Here is a 27,269-nt window from a genome sequence, read left to right on the forward strand (position 1 = left end):
GGGCTATAGACCACAGCAGGGCAAGTTGCCTGGAGTGGAGCTAATTAGCAAAAGGACAGTGCCTTATTAACCCTGAAGTAGCATGCTCTTTCTTGTCCCTAGGCCAGTTTAGGTAAACAGAGGTGGTGCCTCTCATCTGCTGTAAACAACCTTCCACCCAGCACCAGAATTTTATTTTGTATTGACCCAAACCCCTAACACTGCATATCTTCAAACCCACTTTCCCCCACGCCCATGAATTAATGTTCACAGTTTCATTGTCTCTTCGTGCATGCCCATCACGCTGGTAAGATTTCTGATCCTAATAAAAACAGAGCAAGGACCCTTATTCAGGGCTCTTGTCTCCTCTTGGACATTACCCTCTCTGGCATTTCAATCCTGCATCCACTTTCTTGCTGGACAAGGAGAACTCCAGACCCAGAGTCTATGACATGGGAGTCCTAAACTAAAAAGCTTCTGCCCAGGAAAAGAAATCATTGGCAAAATAAAAAGGCAACCTATGGAATGGGGGAAAACATTTGCATACCACATATCTGATGAGGGATTAATATCCAGAATATATAAAGAACTTAATAGCAAACAACAACAAATAATAAAATTTAATAATTGGCAAGGGACCAGAATAGACATTTTTTCCAAAGAAGACATACAGATGACAAATACGTACATGAAAAGATGTTCAACATCACTAATCATTGGGAAATGCAAATCAAAACCACTGTGAGATTTTACATCACACTTGTTAGAATGACTGTTATCAAAAGGACAAGAGATAACAAGTATTGATAAGGATGTGAGAAAAGGGAACAATTGTGCACTGTTGGTGGGAATGTAAATTGGCATAGCCACTTTGGAAAACATTATGGAGATCTCAAAAAATTAAAAATAGTAATACCACATGATCCAGCAATTCTCCTTCTGGCATATATTTAAAAAAAACCCAAAGTCACTGTCTTAAAAAGATATCTGTACTCCCACATTTACTGCAGTATTATTCACAATAGGTAAAATATGAAAACAACTTAAGAGTCTATTGACAGGTGAATGGATAAAGAAAATGTGTGTGTGTGTGTGTGTACATCACACTTTCTTTATCTATGTATGTGTGTGTATATATGTATATACATATATTGTATACATCTTTTCTGTTTCTCTATATACAAGCAGAAGCAGAATTTTTTTTTTTTTTAATTTTTTTTTTTCAACGTTTATTTATTTTTCGGACAGAGAGAGACAGAGCATGAACGGGGGAGGGGCAGAGAGAGAGGGAGACACAGAATCTGAAACAGGCTCCAGGCTCTGAGCCATCAGCCCAGAGCCTGACGCGGGGCTCGAACTCCCGGACCGCGAGATCGTGACCTGGCTGAAGTCGGATGCTTAACCGACTGCACCACCCAGGCGCCCCAGAAGCAGAATTTTTAAAAAGACAATAATTTATTGAATTGAAAGAAAAGACCTATGTGTCTTTCTTTTTTCCCCCACCCACCCCTTCTTCCTTCCTTTCCTCAGTGTAGGGGTATTCTTTTGTTTTTTTAAAGTTTATTTATTTATTTTGAGAGGGGGAGGGGCAGACAGAAGGAGAGAGAGAATCCTAGGTAGGCTCCGCGCTGCCAGTGCAGAGCCTGATACAGGGCTGGATCTCACAAACGGTGAGATCATGACCTGAGCTGAAATCAAGAGCCAGATGCTTAACCCACTGAGCTACCCAGGCACCCTGGAATATTCTCATCTCCAGAGAATCTGAGAAATTTCCTCCTATACTTCTATTGGCTCTACTCAACTAGAATTCAATTTCAAATGCTTATTATAGTAGTTTGACTTTTTTCTCAACTAATTAAGATACATAGTGGAGGCAATAAATAATCAGTGAGTGGAGGAACAGCAGGAATACAAGAGCTAAGTCCCTTACCTGTCACTTCACAAGTCAGTGTAACACTCTGTTTCTCTTTGACCTTCATGTCTTCCAATGTATTTTCGCCCACAATGCGAGGTGGCACTAAAAAAAAAAAAAAAGTTAAATGCAGAAAAAAACAGAAAAAGTAAGCAACTATTCTAACAGCAGGATTATTATTTTATAAGCATCTTTGTTTATATTTTTATAAGCTATAACCTTTAAAACAAATCCCCAAATTCTCATTATTTGTTTACTAGAATAATGTCATAACATTATTTTGATCAATTCCAATTTTTAGATATAGTATAAAGTTATATGCCATGAATTCACTTATAATGAATTTTATTGTAACATAAGTTATAAAGTCTGGATAAAAATGCCAACAAGTTGATAAGAACATTTATTAGACATTTATTTCTCCCACTGTAACTCTGATAAATATTCACATGAAACAAGTTATCAGAGTCTTAAAATATTGTTGAACAATTGTGAACTGAAAAGACATGGCATTTCAGGCATTTTAATCCAACTAATTACATCCAAAATTATTCTAACACTGAATTATTGCCAAAAGTATCAGCCCAGGGGCCAAAGAATATATGAATGTGAGATCAAGCTGTAGGTAAATTTTAAATGTACATACAGAATGCATTAAGCCAACTGAAAATTATAAAAATACCTAATACTGAAAGCCCAAAGATTCCTCTTTCTTCACCAGCTGCATTTCTTACAACACAAGTATACTGTCCCGCATCTTCTATTCTGGTCTGCATCAACCGCAGAGTCCTGCCTCCTAGAGAAGCAAACCACCAGATGACTCAAAAAGAAATCGATAACTTTACAAGTTGGCCAACTAATGCTCAATTTAGATAAAATTCAGTCAATATGCTTCAAAGGCCTTAAACATTTATTTAAGTCAAGTATCTTTTTTAAATCATGTTTTAAGTCTATATGAAACAGAAAGGGCAATTCAGAATAATTTTTTGGTTGAATGGATAAAAACATTAATGCAATGCTAGGTGACAGCAGGCAAGAAACAGAGTTTCAGAGAGGTGATGTTTGAACATAATCTTAAAAGGCAAGTATACTTTAACACATAGAGGAGTTGAGAGAAACCACTGTTAAGTAGACTATGAATGAGGTAGTACAGGAGAAAACAGATGTGGGTTGTGGTACTTAAAGGTGAGGGAAGCCTGGGTGACTCAGTAGGTTGAGTGTCGGACTCTTGATTTCAGCTTAGGTCATGAGTCAAGGGTTATGAGATTGAGTCTTGCATTGGGCTCTGAGCTGAGGGTGGAGACAGCTTGAGATTCTCTGTCTCTCTCTCTCTCTCTCTCTCTCTCTCTCTGCCCCTCCTCCCCACTCACTCCCTCTTTGTCTCTCTAAAAAAAAAAAAAAAAAGAATCAGAGCAGGTGAAGCCAATATTTAGAGATAAGACTAGTTGGAGTAGGGCCAGATGCTTTGGCCCCTTGAATGCTTTGCTACGGAATTGGGGCTTTATCGTGCTCACTAAAAGCTATGGAAGTGTGTAAACAAAAAACGTCATGATGTGATCTGTGCTTTAGAAAGACAATTGTGACAGGACATTTAGGAAAAGATTCCCAGTTTGCCACTGGGCATATGAAATGGGAATGTGAGAAAAAGAACTACACAAGTAACCCAGACTATGGTGACATCACTCTATAAGGAATGGGGGAAACCATGAAGACCAACTACTGGTCTTCACCTGAGTATCATGGAGTCCTAGAATCATTTCGATCAAAGTCTGTGGGTGTCACTTGACTGACTAGCACAACTCTGCTTTTGTTACATTTTATGTTTTGTACTTCTATGTAGGGACAAAAGATTCTGCATCTATGAAATGCTTGTCGACTGAGAGGGAGGCTCTGATATGCTGAAGGGCCTAGTCACACCCTGAAGGACAAAGGAAGAGGAGCCAGTAAATGGGCTGAAGCAAAGCTTGAAGAAAACTAAGGCACACTGAGAGGAGAGTCCTTGAAACCATTTGAGAAGTACATTCTAAGAAAAAAAAAGTAACTCATGTCTTGGATTTTGTAATACGTTTCTACCTGGTACATTTTTGCTTAGTACTCTGAATTTGAACTAAAAAAATGGAAATGGTTAAACATGGAATTTTCATGTAAATATTCACCTGGCTCTGGATTTCTCAGGAGAGTCCATCTGCTTTGTTTTTATAAACACAAGATGTCACTGAGCTTTTCCTGTAAGCAACCTTTCTATCTTCAACCCGTTGAAAGGCGAGCTAGGTAGTAACTTATTTAGACAAAGTTGATTACCTGAATTCAATCTTTTTTTTTTTTTCTGAACTGAATTTAAATAAAGAAAGTTAAATACAGAAATTGTGTAAACATGTCAAAAAAACTTGTGTTAATTCGGCAGGGATTCAGGTACTCCCTGCCAAGTTAGTGAGACCATAATATGATTCCAGCTGAGAGATATTAACACAATACAACTTTTATGAGTTATTTCTAGCTCTGCAAACCTTAACCGCCTAAATCTCATGATCTTTCTTTTGTTTCCTGGTCCTCTCACTTAATCCAGTGAGAAACAAAAGATCTGACAGTAAGTTATACTTAAATGGAGATGTTTCTTGTACCTATTAAACTTTTATAGCAGCTATCTGTTCTTGGCAGATAACTTCAAAACAATGACCTTCACAAACATATTGCTTTCAGAAAATCTGTACTTAGTCTCAGGAGAACTAATCTTAATGAAACAGAAGTGTGCAGCAGACCAAGGACCAAGCAAGTCATATGCCATTCATCTGATTCTCATTCATCTATTGCACAATACACATGTTCAGACTGTAAAACTGAATGACTCTTTTGGCAACGCCACGAGGTCAAATACTTTTAATGTGTTCACTCAGGGATCTCCAGCTGCTTGTCAAGCAAAACAAGACTAAATAAAACCCAAACACCACTCCTGTAAATCTAGAATAAGCCAGAGCATATCACTCTTTGTGATAGCAGTACATCACTACTATCTTGCCTTTTTCATTTCAGGAGCCCTGGTGTAGCTATTATATTTAAAAAGAGTTCCTACTGGGGCGCCTGGGTGGCGCAGTCGGTTAAGCGTCCGACTTCAGCCAGGTCACGATCTCGCGGTCCGGGAGTTCGAGCCCCGCGTCAGGCTCTGGGCTGATGGCTCGGAGCCTGGAGCCTGTTTCCAATTCTGTGTCTCCCTCTCTCTCTGCCCCTCCCCCGTTCATGCTCTGTCTCTCTCTGTCCCAAAAATAAAAATAAACGTTGAAAAAAAAAAAAATTTAAAAAAAAAAAAAATAAATAAAAAGAGTTCCTACTTTTTCAGCAATTGAGAATTAAAAAAAAAAAAGAAGCCAAAAATATGAGGATGATTTCAAGACAAGAAGATAATGTGTTCAGGTTTTTGGTAGCCAAATTGTAATAAAGCCTTTGTCATTCGTATGCATTTCCTAAGATCAATAGAGACTAGGACTCCTGTGCAGAGGAAAGTAATATAGTAAGGAAATAGGAAAATTTCCCAGGACAGGGACACCCAAACCTTTTACTTGACTGTCTATGTCAATACTGAACATGTATTGGATGCTTGTGTTAACTGATTTACATATATGAACTCATTTCAACTTTACAAAAGCCCTAAGAGGCAAATATTATTAATATCTTCACTTTATAGGTGAAGAAATAGAAGTTAACAAAGTAACTTTTTTGGAATTGTAAATTTAGTGAGTATTATAGGCAATAAATACAATAATTATAGCAATATAAATTCTTCATCAAGGTCCTATCATTTATAGACCAACACCTTAAAAAAACAGAGGGACCTTAGGATATTTAGAATTAATTCAAAACTAGGAAAGGATCTTATCTGAAAAAGTCTTCAAAAGTGGGAATTGAAACTTTGAACAAATTTAGAGGCAAGAGGTCACTTACTCTTAAGAATAGTTCATCTTAACTTTTAACAATATAACTATTTTTTAAGTTGTTTATATTCAGACCCAAATCTGTCCCTAGAATCTTCCATAAACTGGCATTACTTTTAGCCTCTGAACTAGACACAACCAACATAATTCTTTTCTGCACCATGGTTCTTCAAGTCTTTAAATTTAATTTTCACTATGTAACCATAACGTTACAATACGGTTTATTTTTCCACCTTAAATACAATCAGAAATGTAAATTATTTTGTAATAATGTACTATCATGGTTACCTTTTTTTAAAAATATTATCAATAGGTCCTTCCAGTCTTCCTAGTGAGTAAGTTAAGTCCAGAATACAATTGGTCTCTTTCTTTTTTTTTAATGAAAGTATCTTTTATTAATGTGGCAAAATACTGGATTTATTTTCTTGATGACCACATTACACTGTTAATGTATACTGAATCACAAACACAATTCAGAGCTCTTCTTGAAAAATTCTGAAGCTATATTTCACCCTAATTTTCATCATTTAAAAAAAATTTTAAGTCTATTTATTTTGAGAGAGAGAGCGCAAGTGGGAGAGGGCGAGAGAGAGAGAGAGAGAGAGAGAGAGAGAGAGAGAGAGAGAGAGAATCCTAAGGAGGCTCTGTGCTAGCAGCTCACAGCCCGATTCAGGGCTCTAACTCACAAAACCGTGAAATCATGACCTAAGCTGAAACCAAGAGTTGGGAGTTTAACCGACTGACTCATCCAGATGCCCCCATCATCATGCTTTTAATGTAAGTGCAGAAGTTTAACTTCATTTTGTTAGGCTTAACTCAAAAGTTTCAGGGTGAGGTGTGTTTGAATTCAGATGCCTTCATTCAGCATATTACGTATTCTTCTCAGTATCCAAGCCCTTTATTAACCACAGCTTGGCAAGATTGTTTTCTTGATCTGTGTAAGACCTAAAGAGTGAAGCACAGACTCATTCCTAAAAGAGCTAAGCACAGACTCCTGTGGCATGGCCTTGAGACACCTCTCTGCATGCTTACCCTGGTTTATAAAGGACAAACTAATAGATTTTTTTACATAATCAGATGAGGGAGAAGCTGAATATCCCTTTTACATTAATGATAAAGTCCTAGCTCATTGGAAACTAACCCATCCTGAAAATATAAAACTCACTCAAATGAAATACTTGGTTATGGAGATTTGTTATAAAATATGATTCATTTTAGACTCTGACTTCATTTTCAGTATTTCTCTTCATTCCTCACTTTTCAAATTGATTGGTACTTACTGTAGCATGAATGTTCTGACATCCCCATGATTTAAGTAATAAGAAAGTGCCGTGATTTCTTTTTTAAAAGGATCTAGAGATATTTACAGATTTTTCCCCCTTTTCATAGAGCTTCTGATGTCCTTCTAAATATTTTTTCTTAATATGACCAGCAATATAGTAAGCAATTAGATCAAAAAGAAAAAATAAAGAGAAATTAAGGAGAAACTGTAGCCATATGAAGCCATCCAGATTATCAGGCTATGAAAATTTCTAATACCTGAGAGAATTCTCACAGAACTGCTAAGGCTGACAGGCCACCCATCTTTAAGCCAGGTAATCGAAGGCAGGGGAATTCCGGAAGCTTCACAAGTCAGGGACACTGAGTTCTTTTCCACGACACTGATATTTTCAGGTTTCCCATGGTTTCCTATGATGCTTGGAGGGGCTGTAAGATAAAACAAACAAGAAAAGGAAAATAAAGTAGCTAACATATATCAAAAACCAAATCCTCAACAGCCTATGGCTAATAATTAGACTTCCATTTTCTGGTGAACAGTAAGCAAAATAAGCAACCACAACAATGAGCTTATTAGTAGCAGCAGTATTTTTAGTGTGACACTGCTGGAGGTAAAAAATGTCACTTTTTCCCCACTCATAGCAGTAAATGACTTTCACGCCATTATTCTCTTGGTGGTGAATGATTTTCTGAGTCATTCATCTTGTCTGGTAAATCTCTAATATGGATTTATGACCTCCTTATGGGCAGAATTTTCTAACAAATAATTCTAATCCTAAAAATTAAAAGTAATCTAACAGAAAAAGATGCTTTATATTGAAACCTCTTTTCTTTTACATTCTGATTCTGTTAACTTTGGCTCATACACTGGCTGCAAACCACAGGTTATTAATACTGGATGTTGTGCATGTCCTAATTGGATTCAACTTATAAGATTGTGTCTATTAAATTTATCATTGTTTCTATAGATTTAAAAATTGCAATTCCTAAAGATTCCATCCAAAACCTGTTAAAACTAATAAATTAATTAATTAAAGTTGCAGGATACAAAGTCAATACACAAAATCTATTGTATTTCTATACATTAATAATTAAGTATCAGAGAGTGAAACAAAGAAACAATCCCACTTACAATTGTATCAGAAAGAATAAAATACATAGGAATAAATTAACCACGGAAGTGAAAGACCTGTATGTTGAAGATTTATAAGACATTAATGAAAGAAACTGAAGAAGGAACAAATAAAAGGATTGAGGAATTAATATTGTCAAAATGTCCATACTAACTAATCTACAGATTCAATGCAATCCCTATCAAAATTCCAATGGTATTTTCCACAGAAAGAGAGTCAACAATCTGAAAATTTATATGGAACCACAAAAAAACCCAAATAGCCAAAGCAATCTTGAGAAAGAACAAAGCTGGAGGCATCACGCTACTTAATTTCAAACTATTCTACAAAGCTATAGCAATTAAAACAGCATGGTATTGGCATAAAAACAGACACAAAAATCGATGGTACAGAACAGAGATCCCAGAAACAAACCCACTCATATATGGTCAATTAATTCATGACAAAGGAGCCAGGAATATCCAATGGGGAAAAGACAGTCTCTTCAATGAATGGTGCTAGGAAAATTGGATAGCCACATGCAAACTAATGAAATTGGACCACTATCTGACACCATACATGAAAACTAACTCAAATGAATTAAAGACTTGAATGCAAGACATGAAAACATAAAACTCCTAGAAGGCAACGTAGGCAGTAAGCCCCTTGACATAGGATATTAAGATGCTTTTTTGAATATGACACCAAAAACAAAAGCAACAAAAGCAGAAATGAACTATTGGGACTACATCAAAGTAAAAAGCTTCTGCACAGCAAAGGAAATAATCAACAGAATGAAAAGGCAACCTACCAAACAGGAAAAATTACTTGTAAATCATATATATGATAGGGTGTTAATATACAAAATATATAAAGAACTCATACAATTCAATAGCCCAAAACAGACAATCCAATTAAAAATGGCAAAAGTATATGAATAGACATTTTTCCAAAAAAAAAGACATACAGGGGCGCCTGAGTGGCTCAGTCGGTTAAGCCTCCGACTTTGGCTCAGGTCATGATCTCGTGGGTTATGGGTTTGAGCCCTGTGTTGGGCTCTCTGCTGACAGTTCAGAGCCTGGAGCCTGCTTCAGATTCTGTGTCTCCCTCTCTCTCTGCCCCTTCCCCCTCACGCTCTGTCTCTCTCTCCTTCAAAAATAAATAAACATCAAAAAAAAAAAAAGACATACAGATGGCCAATAGGTACATGAAAAGGTACTCAACATTATTAATCAATAGGGAATACAAATCAAAAGCACAATGCAATATCACCTCACACCTGTTAGAAAGGCTATTATCAAAAAGACAAAAAATAACAAGGAGGGGGGATGAAGAGAAAAGAGAATGCTTGTGCACTGTTGGTGGGAATGTAAACTGGTGCAGCCATGATGAGAAACAGGTTTTCTGAAGTTCCTTAAAAAATTAAAAATAGAACGACCATGTGATTCAGCAATTTACTTTTAGGTATTTATATGAAGAAAATGAAAACACTATCTTGAAAAAATATATGCCCCCACATGTTCATTGCAGCATTATTTACCATAGCCAAGCAATGGAAACAACCTGTGTCCATTGATGGATGAATAGATGAAGAAATTAAAGGATTTGTATACAATGGATTATTGTTCAGCCATAAAAAAAGAACAAAACTACCTCAAGGGCATTATGCTAAGTGAAATAAGTCACACAGAGAAAGACGAATTCTGTATGATCGCTCTTAGATGTGGAATCTAAAAACAAACAAATAAATACAACCAAGTTTATAGATACAGAAAATAGACTGATGGTTGTCAAAGGTGTGTGTGTGGTGTGTGTGTGGGGGGTTGGGGTGGGGTGGGGTGGCAAATTATTTTTGTTTAAATAAACTGAATTAAAAAAACAAAGAAAAAATTAAAATTGCCATTCAAATTATATGCATATAAAAAACTGTCCCTGAGTACATGTATGTTTGGTGTATTCGTATTGACATTCATGACTCAATAATTAAAATATTAAAGCTGACTTTGGTAAAACTCATGAACAACTGATGCTGAGTCCGTAAGCTCTAAGGAACCTAGGCTTGTTCAAACCAAGACAGCAAATTTGGAAAATAGACTTAAGGAATATTACTTGGGATAGCACTGGACCAAAAGTACTTGAAGAAGATAATTAGACAATTATATCTACTTCACTATGTGCTTTTCTAATAGAATATCCAATATATGCCTGTTTCAGCAAGCTAAGAAATGGGAGGTCAGGTATAGAAGGATAAATGATGGGACTGATCCAGAAAAGAGGTACATATGTAGAAAATCATAGGCTATAAATAAAAGACTCAACACAGAAGGTTTAAATCTCCTATCCAGGATGCTATAGACTATAAGAGCCAGTGAATAGACTTATTGAGCTTCTTTATACTTACTATGTACACTTAAGTCGTATTTTCTGTCAGCCATTCCTGCTACATTCACAGCAACACACATATAACGGCCTGTATCAGATACATGAATGTTCTTCAGCTGAAGGATGCGACCTTCATCCAATATTTCCATTCCCCTTCCCTTGGTCAAGGGGCGGCCATCTTTCATCCAGGTCACTTTTGGTTGAGGAATACCCTGCACCTCACACTCCAAGGAAATACTCTTCCCTCGAGTCACAATAATTTCAGTAGGGTGGCTGCCACTATTAGATATTGTTGGTCGAACTAAAGAAAAAAGAAAAAAATAATAAAGTAGGAAATGTCTGCTTCCAGTCTTGCCTAGGAATTATTATCAGTCAAAGTTATATTCATTTTTGATGTCGAATATTAACTACTAAAGAAGAGACCCAAGGCTAACAGACAGCATTGCTATATTGAGATGTTGAATTCTTCTCCAATGTTTCTAAATGGTTTCATGCTTAGAATAAACTATCAACACAGTAAAAAAAGAATTCTGTGTTTGCTACTTTCCCTGCTTTTTGACAAGTTACACAAATATTTGAACCTGTCATTCATAGCCCTAATTTATAGAAGTCTTCCTAGGACTAACATTAAAATAGATACAGGAGCCTCGCTCACAATGAATTCCTTCCTTCCTTCTAACTTCCACTATGGGAGCTGGGAAAGCTGAGACTATTGCTAAAACTTGAGGTGGTCACATGAATCAATTCAGGCCTATAAAATCTAAATAAAGATTGGCTGGGTAGGCATAGGGGGTGAGGGGAATGGGTCTGGAATACTTTTGCTCTCCTGATGAAAGGAAAAAATACCACCCCTTACCTTTATTTTTGCCTTCAATGTGGACTTGATACCACAGTTGCAGCAATGATGTTGATACCACAAAGGAAGGGCCAGGAGAATCCTAGCCCTCCTGTCCTGATATGAGTTAAGGTTCTGACCAACCCCAGTGACTGCCAACCTCGGGCTTCTCATTATATGAGAAAATAAGTCTCTAATTGGTTAAGCCACTGATCGCCAGTTATTCTGTAGTTTTGCAGCTAAATTTACCTGATACTGATTCTAAGAAAAAAAAATTAGACCATTACTAATAAATATGTGTGGGGGGAAGAAAAATGGGCCAGTGTTAGTAACCTTGTGTTCTAGTGCCACTTCTACCACAATCGAGCTGTGTGACCTTGGCCAGTCATGGAAACCTCTATGGTTTCCACACTTTTAAATGGAGGCATTAATTTTGCTTCCTATCATAGCTCATGTAAAAGTTAAATGAGATAATTTAAATAATTAAAACATTCAAATCATATATAAGTTAATCTTTAAAATAAGGTATTTTTACGTACTGCAAATATACCCTATGATACAATGCTATCTCTCCCCATTCCACACATCCACTATCCTGCCCACAACACAATACAACCACATCGATGCGTCTGCCATTGGCAAGCTGATGCAGAGTGGACGGCTGTATTGCTAAATAAATAACAGAAGTAAGCAATTGTTTTTTGTTTATGTCAGCACAATTTAAATTTGTGGGTCTCATGATAGGTATATTATAATCACACTGCCTTGAACGTATCTTAAAGATATAAAGAAAAAGTAAATATGAAAGACAGAAAGGTTAAAAGAAAATTGTGCCAAAGTCTGGTTAGTCAATAACTTACTGTAAACTTGCAGACTGTAGTCTTTCTTTGCAGTTCCAGCAACATTCGATGCCACACATGAATATAGCCCTGCATCAGATTTTTCAGCAATTGAGATCTGTAACTGTCTGCCTCCGGATAAAGTTCTGACTCGCCCTGCAGAATCAGCCAGCACAGGGGAGCCTGAAAAGAAAACAAAATGGCAGAATATGAAGCAAAAACATACAACATTTTGTGTATATACTCTGATAAGTATATTTATTTACGTCCTAGTTCAAGTACCTAAAAGGCAGATGACACTGCAAAACAATCCTATGCAAAAAGAAGGAGGAGGAGAAGGAAGGAGAGGGAAAACAGAAGAAGGAAAAGGAGAAAGAGAAGAAGAAAAACGAGACAAGAAGGAGCATGAGGAAGAGAAAGAAGAGAAGATATTTATCAAGATTATCTTCTGCAAATTTTTCTTTCAATCAATATTGCATTTGAAAGAAAACAGAAAAATAAAGGAAAATATTAAAACAGTAAAAATGATTTTAATTTAATTTTTTTAATGTTTATTTATTTTTGAGAGAGAGACAGAGAGAGACAGAGCAAGAAAGGGAGGGGCAGACAGAGAGGGAGATACAGAATCTGAAGCAGGCTCCAGGCTCTGAGCTTTCAGCACAGAGCCCCATGTGGGGCTCGAACCCATGAACTATGAGCTCATGACGTGAGCTGAAGTTGGACGCTTATCCACTGAGCCACCCAGGTGCCCCACAAAAATGATTTTAAAAGTCAACTAAAAATATACATGATCTCTCTGATAGGTAATGGATACATATAAATATTTGTTGATGAGTAAGTTGAAAGTTTGTTCAACTGCAGAATTCAATCCTAACACTGCAAAATTGTCACAAATACAGCAAAGTTGCTTGTTATAGAAAATATTTTTTAAAGCTATTCTGAAGAAGAAAAAAGACTTCTTTGAATGGTGGACTCTTGATCATTAGAACCACTCTATAATGCGTTTGATTAAAAAGCAATCAACTAATACAGAAGATTATTTTTTTTTCTGGAGAACAGATTCAAAACTAAAGATTTTCAGCTAGATACTAAAAGTATCACATGCTACACATTTAAAATACAGCAATCCTGCTATCTAGTATTTTAGTATGCAGACCCCAGGGAAATTGTTAATAAAGTGACGTTTGTCATATAAAATATAAATTCATTTAAAATTTATATTTAATTTTATAAATGTTAAGGGTGAAAACTGACCTTTTTTCTTCCAAATGAGATTTGGGGGTGGAATACCACTTGATTCACACAGTAAACTAATGAGATGCCCTTCAATGACTGTAAGTTGAGCAAGTTCATCAGAACCATAAATATTTGGTGGTACTGAAAGATGAAAAAAGACAATTTTTACATTAACTTAACATAAAACTTCCGTAATACTTTACATTAAAAAAAAAAAGGTTCTCACTCAAATGACACAAGGAAGTAATTAGCACTTGATGTTGACATATCAATACCACATTAAAAGTCAACTGTAAGATGTAGACTAAATACCTATTAGCAGACTTCCCATTTTCACTGATAGAAACTTAATTAACAAAATATCCAGAGCGGCTAAAAAGAAGCAAATGTATTACAGATAAATAGACTTCTTGCATCAAAATCTAAAGCACCTACCAAATTTAAAATTAACTGTCATTTGTGCCAAGCCAGTTCTGATGTCTCAGATGCTGAAGAGAACTGGAAAATATCACGCTTACAACGTTGTAGTAAAGAATAGACACAAGGGGTTGGATCTAAGAAATGGCTATGTTACCTGGTCTAGAATGCATAGCCTGCCTCCCCACTGTCCTCTAGTTTCTCTTTGGAACCTTTCAAGTGAACCCTGACTACCCATGGTTCTCTCAAGGAGGCTGAGTCCGCATTTGCTGGCTGAACTCTGCTCTCAAGATCCTTCTCTGGCTGCAGTATTATCAGGTGACAGATGCTTGCTTTCCAAGCTCCTGGGAGCTGAGGAGTGGGAGAATCCTCCTCACCCCTCAATCCAGCTTCCAGTCACCGTTCAACTTCAACCACCCCCACGTGAAAGCCTATTCCTTTGAGGCTCATGCTATCAATTTACTTCTCTTTCTCCCTCACCATCATCTGTGAACCCACCATTCTTTTTCTTTTCTTTTCTCTTCTCTTTCTTTTCTTTTCTTTTCAAGGGAAGATGGGAGGGAGGAGGAGAGAGAATCTTAAGCAGGCTCCACGCTCAGCATGGAGCCCAATGTGGGCGGGGCTCAATCTCATGACCATGAAATCATGACTGAGCTGAAATCAGGAGGCAGATGCTTAACCGACTGAGCACCCAGGCACCCTTAAGCATTGTTTTTCTATTCATTGAAGAATTTGACACTTGTTTCTATCCTTCTTCACATGGAAATCTGCCATTACTCTGTATGAACTCAACATCTACATGTATATCCAGTCAAACCACCGTGACGCCACTTCCTTGATTTGCTCATCCCTTTCTCCCTCATGTTCCTCTTCTACGTTTCTCCTACTGCTCCGTCCTTGTAGCTCTTTCACTCAATTATTCCCAATTCTCATTTCATTGACTTAATTGAATCTCAAGTCTTTTCACCTCTCAGGAACCTCCCAATCCAGCTGCCTACTCTTATTTACTGACTTCTCTATCTAGCTTAGATTTCATGATCAATAATTTCAACTATTCCTTTGTCAATATTCTCAACTGCCTTGCACTATTGCCCTTCCTATTTGACAACTCTCTTTCTCTGGATGAATCCTATAGTTTACTCTGTCATCACCTATACCACAGATACAAAGTTCTACAGAAGAAAATGACAATTACACAGATTGCCACTACTATAAGTATACCCTCTCCAACCTAAATGCTACCCTTCTCTACTCCTATGGCTTCCACTGACATAAATACTTGCAAATCTGTATCTGTAATGTAGACCCCCTCTGAGATCTAGACTTTTGTATCGGACTACTAAACATCTCTATCTGGATGCCTCAGAGGCACTTTCAAACTCATCTTGCCCACAACTGAATTCAGTCACCTTCCTTCTCTGAGAAAAGGGCACTACTGTCCACATGGCCCAGAGGGCCAACCCACAGTGACATCCATCCTTTACTCTTCTTGTTTTCACACCTCTCCACGTGATAAATTAATTCTGTTAATTCAATTTCTTAAATACTAATAGAGTTTATATGTTTTATTCCCAAAATACAGATCTGAATACCCCAGTCCTTCTATAAATCCTTTTAAATGGTATCCTATCACTTTAAGAATCAAATACCTACTTTAAAAATTGGTTTTAGACATTCTTTTCAATCTTCCCTTTTTAACCTTTTCTACCCAAGATCTTCTCATTCTCCTCAGCTCCATACCAGGCTCCATAGTGAATGATGTTTGCCTCAGTGAACACAGACAGTATTCTCCAGGTCTTTGTAATGCTTCCATCCTCTTCAGAGAGCTAATGCCTACTTATCCTTAAAATCTCAATTAGATGTCATGAGCCCTGATATGTCTACCCACAAATACTCCTATGATCTCTTAGGAGGTTTAATTTTAAATGTCTATTTAAAGATATTTATGTAGCAGCAGACTACATGTTCTGTGTGACCAGTGGCTTTGTCTTTCTCATTAACTTCTCTATGACTACATGAGGCATAGTGCCTAGAACACAGAGGCACATGATAAATATTTTTTTGAGTGAATTTATCCTTGATGTCTTAACTTTCTCCCCTCGATCATTTATTCTTATATTTACTGCATTCTGCTTTCCCCTATTAAATTGCTTTCCTTTAAAGGGGCATTGTTCTCTTCTGTAAACTACACTTTGTAGTTCATGTCTAATTTCTCTGCAATATGTGACATTATTCATTCATGCACCTACCCATCCATATGTCCAACTCGTTTGTTGTCCATGTTTTTCTTTTGGGAACACCATTGTCCTCAGTTTCCATGACACAAGTTTTCCCCTACCTCTTTGACTGCTCCTTCTCAGTTTCTCACTTTGTGTTTCTTTTTCTGTCTCTTTTTTTTTATATTGTATGTGTGAGAGTCTACAGTGTTCTTCTGTGCACATTCTTCTTATTCTCTATGGGATCTTGACCCGCCACATATATACTCATGTCTCCACCTTTACATTTTAACTCTTTTTTCTCTCTCTCCTAAATTATAGGCTTGTATTCCTGACTGCACAGAGGACAGCTTCACAGGGACACTCTATACACATCTTCAATATACCATTGCAAAAATGAATTTCTCACCTCACTTTCTAACTGATCATCAGCTCTAATTTTTCTCTTTATTTTCAACACTTGACAACACTTTCTTTACTTGACAACACTTAGTTCAGTATCTTGTCCAGACTGGGAGTTACAAGAATATTTTTCCCATTTGAAAGAAATGAGAAAGAAAGGGAAGGAGCAATGGAGGAAGAAAAAGGATGGAAGGAGGTAGGGATAGATGTTAATGATATATAACTAATATGTAGTAAATAAATTTACTACTTAGTAAATTTTACTCTTTGAAGGTAAATTAATCATTTCACAGGGTGAATAATAGCACTTCTCATAACCTTCCTCAATGATAATGATTTATAATTAATTATTTTCCACATATAAATTCAGGCTTTTGAAGTTTTAAAAGATATGTGCTCTCCATTGGAATCAAATTACTTCCTCTACCTATTTGGATTTTAAAAATGTGGTTTCGAATAAACTTTTATAAATCAAAGATAAATTTCAGCTCATGATCTCAACAGTTAAAAAGTTTAAACAAATACAATCAAAGAAATGTGGCATGATACGTTATAAGTGAATTTAAACAAGTAAATAAAATAAAGGTGAATATACTGGAAATTGGAGCACTTTTTAACAATTAGCAGATAGTCATAGCCAAGTACAGTTGTGATAATTCCCAGGAATCACCTTAGTTGGTAACAAATGGTAGAATTTCAATTGAGGACAGCTTTTCTCACTGGTCAGCAGAGTAATCCCACTACCAAGCAAACACAGGTGTTCTCTCTGTCACACACAAAATCCATGTGCATGATTTGGCCTTCTGACCTCTTTCAATTGATCCAGCCATCATCAGTTCATGGAGAAAGCTCGATCGTTAGAAGATCCTGGTTGCAAGAACTAAAGGTATAAGCTCAGGCAGGAGAGGAGAAGTGTGCCATGTCGAAGTTCTTTTTTTTTTTTTAATATATATATTTTTCAACGTTTATTTATTTTTTTGGGGACAGAGAGAGACAGAGCATGAACGGGGGAGGGTCAGAGAGAGAGGGAGACACAGAATCGGAAACAGGCTCCAGGCTCTGAGCCATCAGCCCAGAGCCTGACGCGGGGCTCGAACTCACGGACCGCGAGATCGTGACCTGGCTGAAGTCGGACGCTTAACCGACTGCGCCACCCAGGCGCCCCATGAAGTTCTAATAACCAATATGCTTAGGTTCAGGAAGTCTACCTATGATTGATTTTGAAGGAATTACATATAATCACACTTACCCCAAATGTTTACATTATAGTTTTTCTCAGTTTTTCCAGCAACATTTGTTGCCTCACAAGTGTAACGACCAGTGTCTTGAACTTGAGCATCTTCAATCTAAAAACAAAACCATATTTTGAAACCTCAGTTTCTATTTCATAAGTAATTGGAATTTTTCTATTAATGTTATTTGTGACTTATTTTTCATGTGTATTCTAAATATTTTCAAACATATGAAAAGGAGAGGGAATAGTAATATGTATGGCTACATGCCCACCACCTACTTTCAACACTTGAATCAAGAGCAATAATATTTATCTACATGTATCATACTTTATTTTAATGTAATTAATATTAGTGGCTGAAGGTCTAGAAAGGCCTTTTACATATAATTAAAGTTCACATAAAATAGCAACAAAAGTCACAATTAATTTCTGAGTAAGTTATTTAAGGCTTTAAAATAGATAATCTGTATATTTCTAGGATATCATTCAGTAAAATAACACCTTTATTTTGACTTATTACATGTCTTCTCCCCATACTGGTTCTGTAAGCTTCTTTAAGCCAAGCATTATATGCAGTTAGTCTCAATCTCCTGGCAGCTAGTTTGGTGCCTGATAGATAACTGAGTATCAGTAAACATTTTCCATATATTTATCTGCAACATGCATCAACACTCTTCATCAATTATTCATTGACCATTTAGCAGTTATTAAGAACCTTGTACCAGATATTATAGCTAGAAGATACCAAGAAGTATAGTGTAACATATAGTTTGTGATTTTACAATCTAGTTAAGAATATAAAGTACATGAATATTTTTTAAAAAGTGTTCAATAATAAACAAGGAATACATAACACAAGATAACATAAGAGGTACGACAAACAGTATGTGATTGATTGCTAAATAAGTTTGCAATCAATTGCTTAAACATTCAAAAGAGAGAATCATTAGAGTTGGACTGATCTTTGAAGGTATTTAGTGTACTAGGGGTGCACAGTAAGCAATGAATAACACTTATTAATGGATTGATGTGAACAAAGAGAGCTGGAATTTATCAAAGCACAGATGGAGAACCCAAGAATATTAGACCTGAAAGAGTACTTAAAATCTAACCTCCTTATTTTACTAAGAAAAACGAGGACCACTTCGGAGATTTAAACTGCCTTGGTGCGCCTGGGTGGCTCAGTTGGTTGAGCGGCTGCCTTCGGCTCAGGTCTTGATCTCATGGTTCGTGAATTCAAGTCCCACGTTGGGCTCTCTGCTGTCAGTTCAGAGCCTGCTTCAGATCCTCTGCCCCGCCCCCTGCCCCTGCCCCACTCCACTCTCTCTGTCTTAAAAATAAACTTAAAAAAATGTTTGAAAAGAAATTTAAAGATTAAAAAATAAATTGCCCAAAGTCACATAATTGTTGATAAACATGCAAACCTGGGGTTCCAGGTCCTTAAAATCATCTCATAAAGAATTCATAGAGAGGAGGGATGAAGATTTACTGATTGCCAAATGGTGCTGGGAAAACTGGACAGCAGAATGAAACTGGACCACTTTCTTACACCATACAGAAAAATAAATTAAAATGGATTAAAGACATAAATGTGAGACATGAAACCATAAAAATACTAGAAGAGAGCACAGGCAGTAATTTCTCTGACATTGGCCATTGCAACATTTTTCTAGATATGTCTCCTGAGGTAAGGGGTAAAAGCAAAAATAACCTATTGGGACTACATAAAAATAAAAAGCTCTGCACAGCAAAGGAAACAATAAACAAAACTAAAAGGCAACCTACAGAATGGGAGATCATATTTGGAAATGACATATCTGATAAAGGTTTAGTATCCAAAATATATAAAGAACTTATCAACTTAACACCCCAAAACAAATAATTCAATTAAAAATAAAAATGAAAAATGAAAAATGAACAGATATTTCCCCAAACAAGACACACAAATGGCCGATAGACACATGAAGAGATGTTCAACATCATTCATCATCAAGGAAATGCAAACCCAAACTACAATGAGATATTATCTCACACCTGTCAGAATGGCTAAAATCTAAAACACAAAAACCAACGAGTGTTGGCAAGGATGTGGAGAAAAAGGAATGCTCTTGCACTTTTGGTGAGAATGCAAACTGGGCAGCCACTGTAGAAAACAGTATGGAGTTTCCTCAAAAAGTTAAAAATAGGTAGGTACACTACTGGGTACCCACCCAAAAAATACAAAAACACTAATTCAAAGGGATACCGGCACCCCTGTGTTTACAACAGCATTATTTTAATGGTCAAATTAGGGAAGCAGCCCATGTCCATTGATAGATGAATGGATAAAGAAGATGTGCTCTACGTATCCAACAGAATATTATTCAGCCATAAACAAAAATGGAATCTTGCCATTTTCAACAACATGCATGAAGCTAGAGAGTATAACACTAAACAAGATAAGCCAGTCAGAGAAAGAAAAATACCATATGATTTCACTCCATGTGGAGTTTAAGAAATAAATGAACAAAGGAAAAAAAAAAAAAGAGACAGAGAAACAAACCAAGACATAGATTCTTAATTGTACAGAATACACGGATGGTCACCAGAGGAGAGGTGGGTGGAGGGATGGGTGCAAGAGGTGATGGGGATTGAGGGGTGCGTTTGTCGGGATGAACATTAGGTGATGTATGGAATTGTTGAATCACTATATTGTACACCTAAAACTAACATAACACTGCATGTTAACTATACTGGAATTAAAATAAAAACTTAATAAAAAAGATTTATTCACTGCCCAGTGTGTTCCAGGCAAATTAAAGCAGTAAGAATCTATTACTCTACCTGGTTAAAGATGTGCATGAATTGTTTTGGGTAATGCACAGGTGAGATAGTTTTAACTGATCAATTCAGTTTTTTAAGTTCTGTAGAAGTTTTCATTTCCATGAAGTTGTCTCCCAACACCCCTCAATGGGACCTGCACCCTTCAGGGTACCTCGGTCAGCCTCCGTGGTAGGGATTCAGTAGATGCCAGGATTTCTTCACCATCTCCTTTCTTCTGGCTTCCCAGACCTATTAATATCTGTGCTCTGGAGAAATCAACTTATATACTCTGAAATTTGCTAAGACATTTCTAATCACACATAGCTCTCCCCTACCAGTGCTAGGACTTGTGTTTCTACAATTGTCTTCTTCTCTCTCATTTGGCCAGAGTTGGGGTTTGAGAATTCTACCAGTTGCTTTCTAGAGCTTTTGGTCTACCTCTGACGATGGCCATTGTTTTTTTTGCCTTCCCCCCACTCCCCGCTATATAGCTCAATGGACTATCCTACTTTCCTTTATCAGTTATTCTCACTTCTCTTTCACCCAGCTCCATTATTACAGATCATAATTCCTAACGTCTCTACTGGGTTGCCTCTCAGACACAACTTCACACTCCTTCCCATTCTTTCCCATGCTTCTGCTCTCCTTGTGTATGCTTCTCAGCTTCCTATGTGCTGACACCATCATCCATTTCTCGACTCCCTTTGTTTGCCAGTGATAACCTTCCTTTACCAAGAGGCTATGTGGTGTGGTGGTTAGTAGAATGAGTTTTGAAGCTATACACCCTGTATTCAAATTCCATTTCTGACACTTAGTAATGGTGGCAGATTACTTAGCCATTCTTTCAATTTCTCAATAAGGTTATTATGAAGACTTTATAAACAAACATTCCAATGGCTTATTGACTTTCTGAATCCTAATTCCTTAAACTAGTTTTCATGTTAGCTCTTACTTCACTCAAATCAACACTGTCAACATTATTTCCACATATTCACTTTGTTAAATTCTGTTTCAGCCACACTAGCTTATTTGCTTTCCTTAGTCAGGCCTTTTGTCCCATCTACCTATAAAAAGTCAAAAAGCTTTCCAAGACCTTCAGGCAACCACAGCCTCACCTTTTGCTATCATCCTAAAATGTATTGTCTGTGCCATCCAAATAGTGATTAACTCAGACTTATCTTACTGCATTTTCAACTGAACGGTTAATTTTCATATTTTATGCAACATTGGAAGACACTGAGGGTAGGAAATGTGTCTACCTTTTCAGGTCCTATGCAGAATACCTAGAATGAGTGTTTATTTGCTGACTGGTTGAATGGCTAAAAATGAAGCGCTCATTAGAATATCTCTGCAGTATTTCTCTAGAAACATTTTTGGATGGCTTCTGGCTACAAATATGGGTAGACAAATATCTAAGTCCTACTAAGCATAAAATTTAAAAATATTACAAAACCCCATTAAAAGAAAGGGTAGCTAGAATTTTATAAGATGAAAATAGTAGAACACTTATAGATAGGCAATTTTTAAAAAAATTTTTAATGTTTATTTATTTTTGAGAGGGAGAGAGACACAAGAATGCGAGCAGGGGAGGGGCAGAGAGATAGGGAGACACAAAATCTCAAGCAGGCTCCAGACTCTGAGTGTCAGTACAGAGCTCGACGCGGGGCTTGAACTCATGAATTGTGAGGTCATGACCTGAGTCAAAGTCGGACGCTTAACTGACTGAGCCACCCAGGTGCCCCTAGACAGGCAACTTTAATACCAAAGCCATGAGGTTAGGAATATTATAAGAAGATGCTATATGAACCCATAGCCTTACCTTTAACACACTTCCATTTTCAGAGATACTGAGGCCTGGTTTCTTCAGCAAGGGGCGGCCGTCCTTTAACCAAGTCAAAGTAGGTGGGGGGATAGCATCACTTTGACATAGCAGCTCCACGGCTTGACTAATGAGGACAGAGATGTTCTGTTCTTCTCCCATAATATTTGGTGGCACTAAGTGAAAGATGGGGTTTCCCTCAGGATAAAACAGGCCAGTACACTGCTTATCTTTATTAATCATCAGGACATACACAGAATAGCTTTATTTGTTCTTTTAAGATGTAGGATCACTATAATTCCAGCATACCCTCTGCTTCATTTGGTTCAGAGTCAAGTATTAATAAATCACTGATTAACATGTTCCTATTGAGCAGAAATACTTTTTGCTAACCTTTCACTTTAAGAAGTTTTAGAACTGGAAGTTCTCCCCAACTGCCTATTTCAGAAACTTTTTGAACTAGATGTTCCTGCTTAAGATTTCCAAAGTGGTAAGTCACTCGTGAAACATTTTGGAAATAGCAATAATTAAAAGCATATATATACTTTTGATATTTATTTATATCTTTTTTTGCAAAGGAAAATAAACTTTATAGACACAGAGGCAAAATTAAAAGATAGAGTTGAAAGAGATCATCCAGTCCCACCTCACAGTATATAAAACGTTAGGTGAGTGACAGATAATGACTGATTTAAAATAATGTGACTTAGAATTTAAATAAAAATTTGGAGAACAAACAAAGAAATTATGTAACTAATTTGTGGCAAAGCTAGGAGTCTTCTGACTTGCAGTTTAGAGCTCTTTTTGGTTTTCCACGATGCCTTGTCAGCTTTCTACAAAATAAAGACCATATGGGATAAATGACACAATAAAGAACAAAACGAAAGCAGTGACCAGCTGTACAACATACAATTACATAAAAGGAGGAAATGAGTTGAAATTTTAATGAGATTAAAATTAGAATCCCCTGGCTATTGAGCTTGCAGACGCTGCAGTGTGCTCTTGGAGAAGTCTAAGGTACCTCCTTCCCTTGGGTGTATTAAAAAATAGAGTAAACAATCATTTGTCTCAGATGGTTTAGGTACAGCCCTGCCAAGAAGGAGAGAGTGGGCTCTAAAACCTCGTGAGGGCTCTTTCAGGCCTGTATTTATAATACTTCAAAAAAACACAAACTAATGATGAAATCAGGCCCGTTATAAAGGGGTCACTCTGAAAAAACACACAGAGGAATTTCCTTGGCCATTTCTCACTAAATCCTCTAACTATTCAGCACTGTAGGAAACGTACCGTATTTGTAGTATTTTTTTTTTTTTTTCACAAGAAAGGTTAAGCTGCAGTGAAATGAATCCTGAGGGATTTAACAAATGCTTTGATTGAAGTAAGTTTTTTGTGGTAAGGATCGTTACTCTATAGCCCATGTGCCATCATCTCGGGCTGGATACTGTGGCATGTAGCAAAACGACAACAAATGTGATAGGTTTTGACTAGTACCACTGCGATTCTGCAACCAGGAGGTTTCTTTGCTACCATGTCTCCTACAGAGGGAAAGGCATATAAACTAAAGGCCACTTTTCGTACTATTTCTGGATGCAGGACCTGTGCTAAACCCAAAGGTACTGATGCCATGATGCAAAGAAATGCCACATGCAATAGTTGGAATAGAGTAACAGAGCATTTGTGCAGAGATTCTCGACGCACCTTTGCTAAATTCAAGCACACACAGACATCTGGCTCTCGATAAGCTTATTCTATGGGGAATGGAAAACAGTGGGATTGTTTTTAATATGTGACACATTAGATAAAAGATATACAACCAGTCTGAGATTAAAACTGCTATCATATTAGCAAAAGCAGCACAGTTGGCCATTTTCTAAGGTATTATGAAAACAGATGCGCTCATCAGTCTTAGCACAAACAGCCCTTTAAAAAATAGCCAATTCTGGGGCGCCTGGGTGGCGCAGTCGGTTAAGCGTCCGACTTCGGCCAGGTCACGATCTCGCGGTCCGTGAGTTTGAGCCCCGCGTCAGGCTCTGGGCTGATGGCTCGGAGCCTGGAGCCTGTTTCCGATTCTGTGTCTCCCTCTCTCTCTGCCCCTCCCCCGTTCATGCTCTGTCTCTCTCTGTCCCAAAAATAAATAAAAACGTTGAAAAAAAAATTTTAAAAAATAGCCAATTTAACAGCTTGGAAATCATTTCAGGTAAAGTCTGGTCTCGGTGCATAAAAAAGTACCATGACCATATAAAAATACGTTTATCTTAGAGTATTTATAGAATTTACAAAAGAACGTGAACTCTTTATGACTGCTGGTGGAAGTCAAAGTCAGAAATAATTCACAAAAGCAGAATGGTAATTTATTCCCAAATATTTTCTTCCAATTATTTTTCTTTATAGCTAAATGAGTTGGATCAAGTTCAAAAAGAAACCAGATTTTTTTTAATTGAGAGGAAAAATGCAAAAACAACAGCGTATTTGTTTCCTAAGGAACATAAATTAAAGCAAATCTAATTACAGCCGAGGGTATCTATTACTGAAACTCATCTATATTTTCTGTCTTTTCATTCCCAACTTTTTGTTTAGTCTGAGAAGAGAACAAGCTTCTGCCCTTTAGACCTCAGCTTCCTTAGATGTTATCCCTATTTAGCTTGGTGGTTGTGCTGCTTAGGAAGGGGTGTATTATGTCTGTTTCTCATCCTATGCATTAAACTTGTTACATTTAATTATCAAAATCAGCACTGCTATAGGGTTATACTTGTTCAGGTGCTGGAGCACAAGTGATGTCTATCAAAGTTCTCTGAGCTTAGGTTTAAAGAAAAGGTACTACAGGAATCGTAATCATTTAAAAACCCAATTCTCTTGTTTTAGCGCCATTCTGGTTTCATACTAGAGAAAAATTTTTTAATGAACTACTCTTGTAGTTACAAGAGTGGGGAAAGCTCTTTTACCCACTGTCTACTCTTCTTATCACCCCCACAATCTACAATGTAAATCTGAAGGGGTTTACTGCTGGGGATAGACCTTCATTAGGCTCCAATGAGACATGAGATTGTCAACGTTACTACTATATATACTACTATAGGAATACGATATACAGAGATAATGCTAAGAATGGAGCACAGATTGGAAACTAATTTCAGTTTTATTCTTTCTTGCTGGCTTTATTTCTTTATTTGCTTGCTATGCATCTACATTTTTAAAAATTATTATTTTTTTACACTTTTTTAATGTTTATTTTTGACACAGAGAGAGAGAGAGAGAGAGAAACAGAGCATGAGTGGGGGAGGGGCAGAAAGAGAGGGAGACACAGAATTGGAAGCAGGCTCCAGGCTCTGAGCTGTTAGCACAGAGCCCGACGCGGGGCTCGAACTCACAGACTGTGAGATCACGACCTGAGCCGAAGTCGGACGCTCAACCGACTGAGCCACCCAGGCGCCCCTGCATCTACATTTTAAATGCTGAATACGTGTCCACATTTTCAAACATATTAGCTAGCCATCTGACTTTTATAACAGAGGAAAAGTCCCAGTTTTCAGACCAAAAGGGTGGCATGGAAATGTCTTGGCAAATGGTAAAAAATAGTGATGCATGTCTTTATGACTCCTGGAAAATACCAATTCTCTATCATCTCTCCAGCACTTTTGACATTAACCAATGTAGAAACGGAAGGAGCCATTCCCAGATTTTCACTGCTGACTAAAACTCAGAGAACACTCTTATCACCCCTCCGCCTGCTTGCTAATGATTGCAGGAGCTTTTGGATCATATACTTAGATTGATTAATGAATCACTCTCTAAGGATGTTTCAGATTGACAGCATTCCAATTCCTCATAATACATAAAAATGACCCAGTTAGATTTAAGGAAGAAGTAGATTCCCTGGGCCTGGGCATTTTAGACACATCTGTTATCTCAAACACATAGCACCAGCAAAGCTGGAGGCGGAATGTGGACTCACGTCGACTGCTGAAGCAACAGAAAAGAGAGAACATAGTTTACTAAGGCCAACTGCGACTTTCCAGCTCAATTTGTCATACAAGTTAGCCATTCTGTAACAAGGCTTTTTTTTTTCTGTCAGAAAACTATGACTTATAAGTTATTTGTGATCATTACATTTGCTTTTGGCAAACGTATAAAGAGCAGTCAACCCACATGGTTTGAAGGTAAAAAAAAAAAAAAAGTGATATATTTGGAATAGGAATGAACTATTTGGAAGTGAGGGAGGACTTAGGATTATACACCTGAAACTAATATAATACTACATTAATTATACTGGAATTAAAATAGAAAAAAATCCAGATACTCTTTGAGGGGGCACAGAGAAACAATTCCATTATTCCATGACTAAGGAATATAATTCAAATAAGACACTGAAAAAAGTCTAAAACAGCTCTAAATGGAAAGGTAAACTAAATTGTGGAATGAAAAGCACATTTTATGGATGGAGCCCAATTAGGACCAAACTTTGTGCAGGAGGACTTTTGCTGTGATAGAATTAGACATTTCCTTTTGTACCTTATGGCTGCATCATAAGTAGAAAAAACTTGAATTTTATCTAAATTTATGCTTAGTTTAACTTTTGCTTTTCAAATAGCCTTTAATTCATAGACATAGCACGGGCTACAAAATATGCTGATTGTAACTTAAAAGTAATAAAATCTAGGCGCTGAGTAGAATGGATCAAGAGAGCTACTTGAACAGATGCTTTCTTTAGTGAGATTTTATCTTTCAAATTGCAAAGCTGCTTTCCATAGTCATCTGTTCTTCAGAGTATTCTGTGAAACCAATACCCGGCATGCTGGATGTATGCTTATCTTAATTTCTCAGAACTTTAAGAAAGGAAAATCAGTCAAAGTGAAATACAAGGCAGAAAGGTAGAATTTGAT

The 27,269-nt window shown here is 37.0% G+C and overlaps 1 protein-coding gene across 1 annotated transcript in view; it reads right to left on the reverse strand.

The window, feature by feature from the left end:
* HMCN1 (hemicentin 1) overlaps positions 1-27,269 on the reverse strand; it is a 463,190-nt gene that overhangs the window by 129,022 nt on the left and 306,899 nt on the right. Inside the window, exons 41-48 of the mRNA XM_030302673.1 lie at positions 22,390-22,565; positions 17,784-17,880; positions 13,518-13,640; positions 12,285-12,446; positions 10,609-10,890; positions 7,357-7,524; positions 2,574-2,687; positions 1,910-1,996 (exon numbers count right to left, since the gene is read on the reverse strand). Of these exons, the coding sequence (XP_030158533.1) occupies positions 1,910-1,996; positions 2,574-2,687; positions 7,357-7,524; positions 10,609-10,890; positions 12,285-12,446; positions 13,518-13,640; positions 17,784-17,880; positions 22,390-22,565 (1,209 nt within the window). The remainder of the gene's footprint in view (positions 1-1,909; positions 1,997-2,573; positions 2,688-7,356; positions 7,525-10,608; positions 10,891-12,284; positions 12,447-13,517; positions 13,641-17,783; positions 17,881-22,389; positions 22,566-27,269) is intronic.

Source organism: Lynx canadensis, chromosome F1 (assembly GCF_007474595.2).
Source record: "Lynx canadensis isolate LIC74 chromosome F1, mLynCan4.pri.v2, whole genome shotgun sequence".
Lineage (NCBI taxonomy): Eukaryota > Metazoa > Chordata > Mammalia > Carnivora > Felidae > Lynx > Lynx canadensis.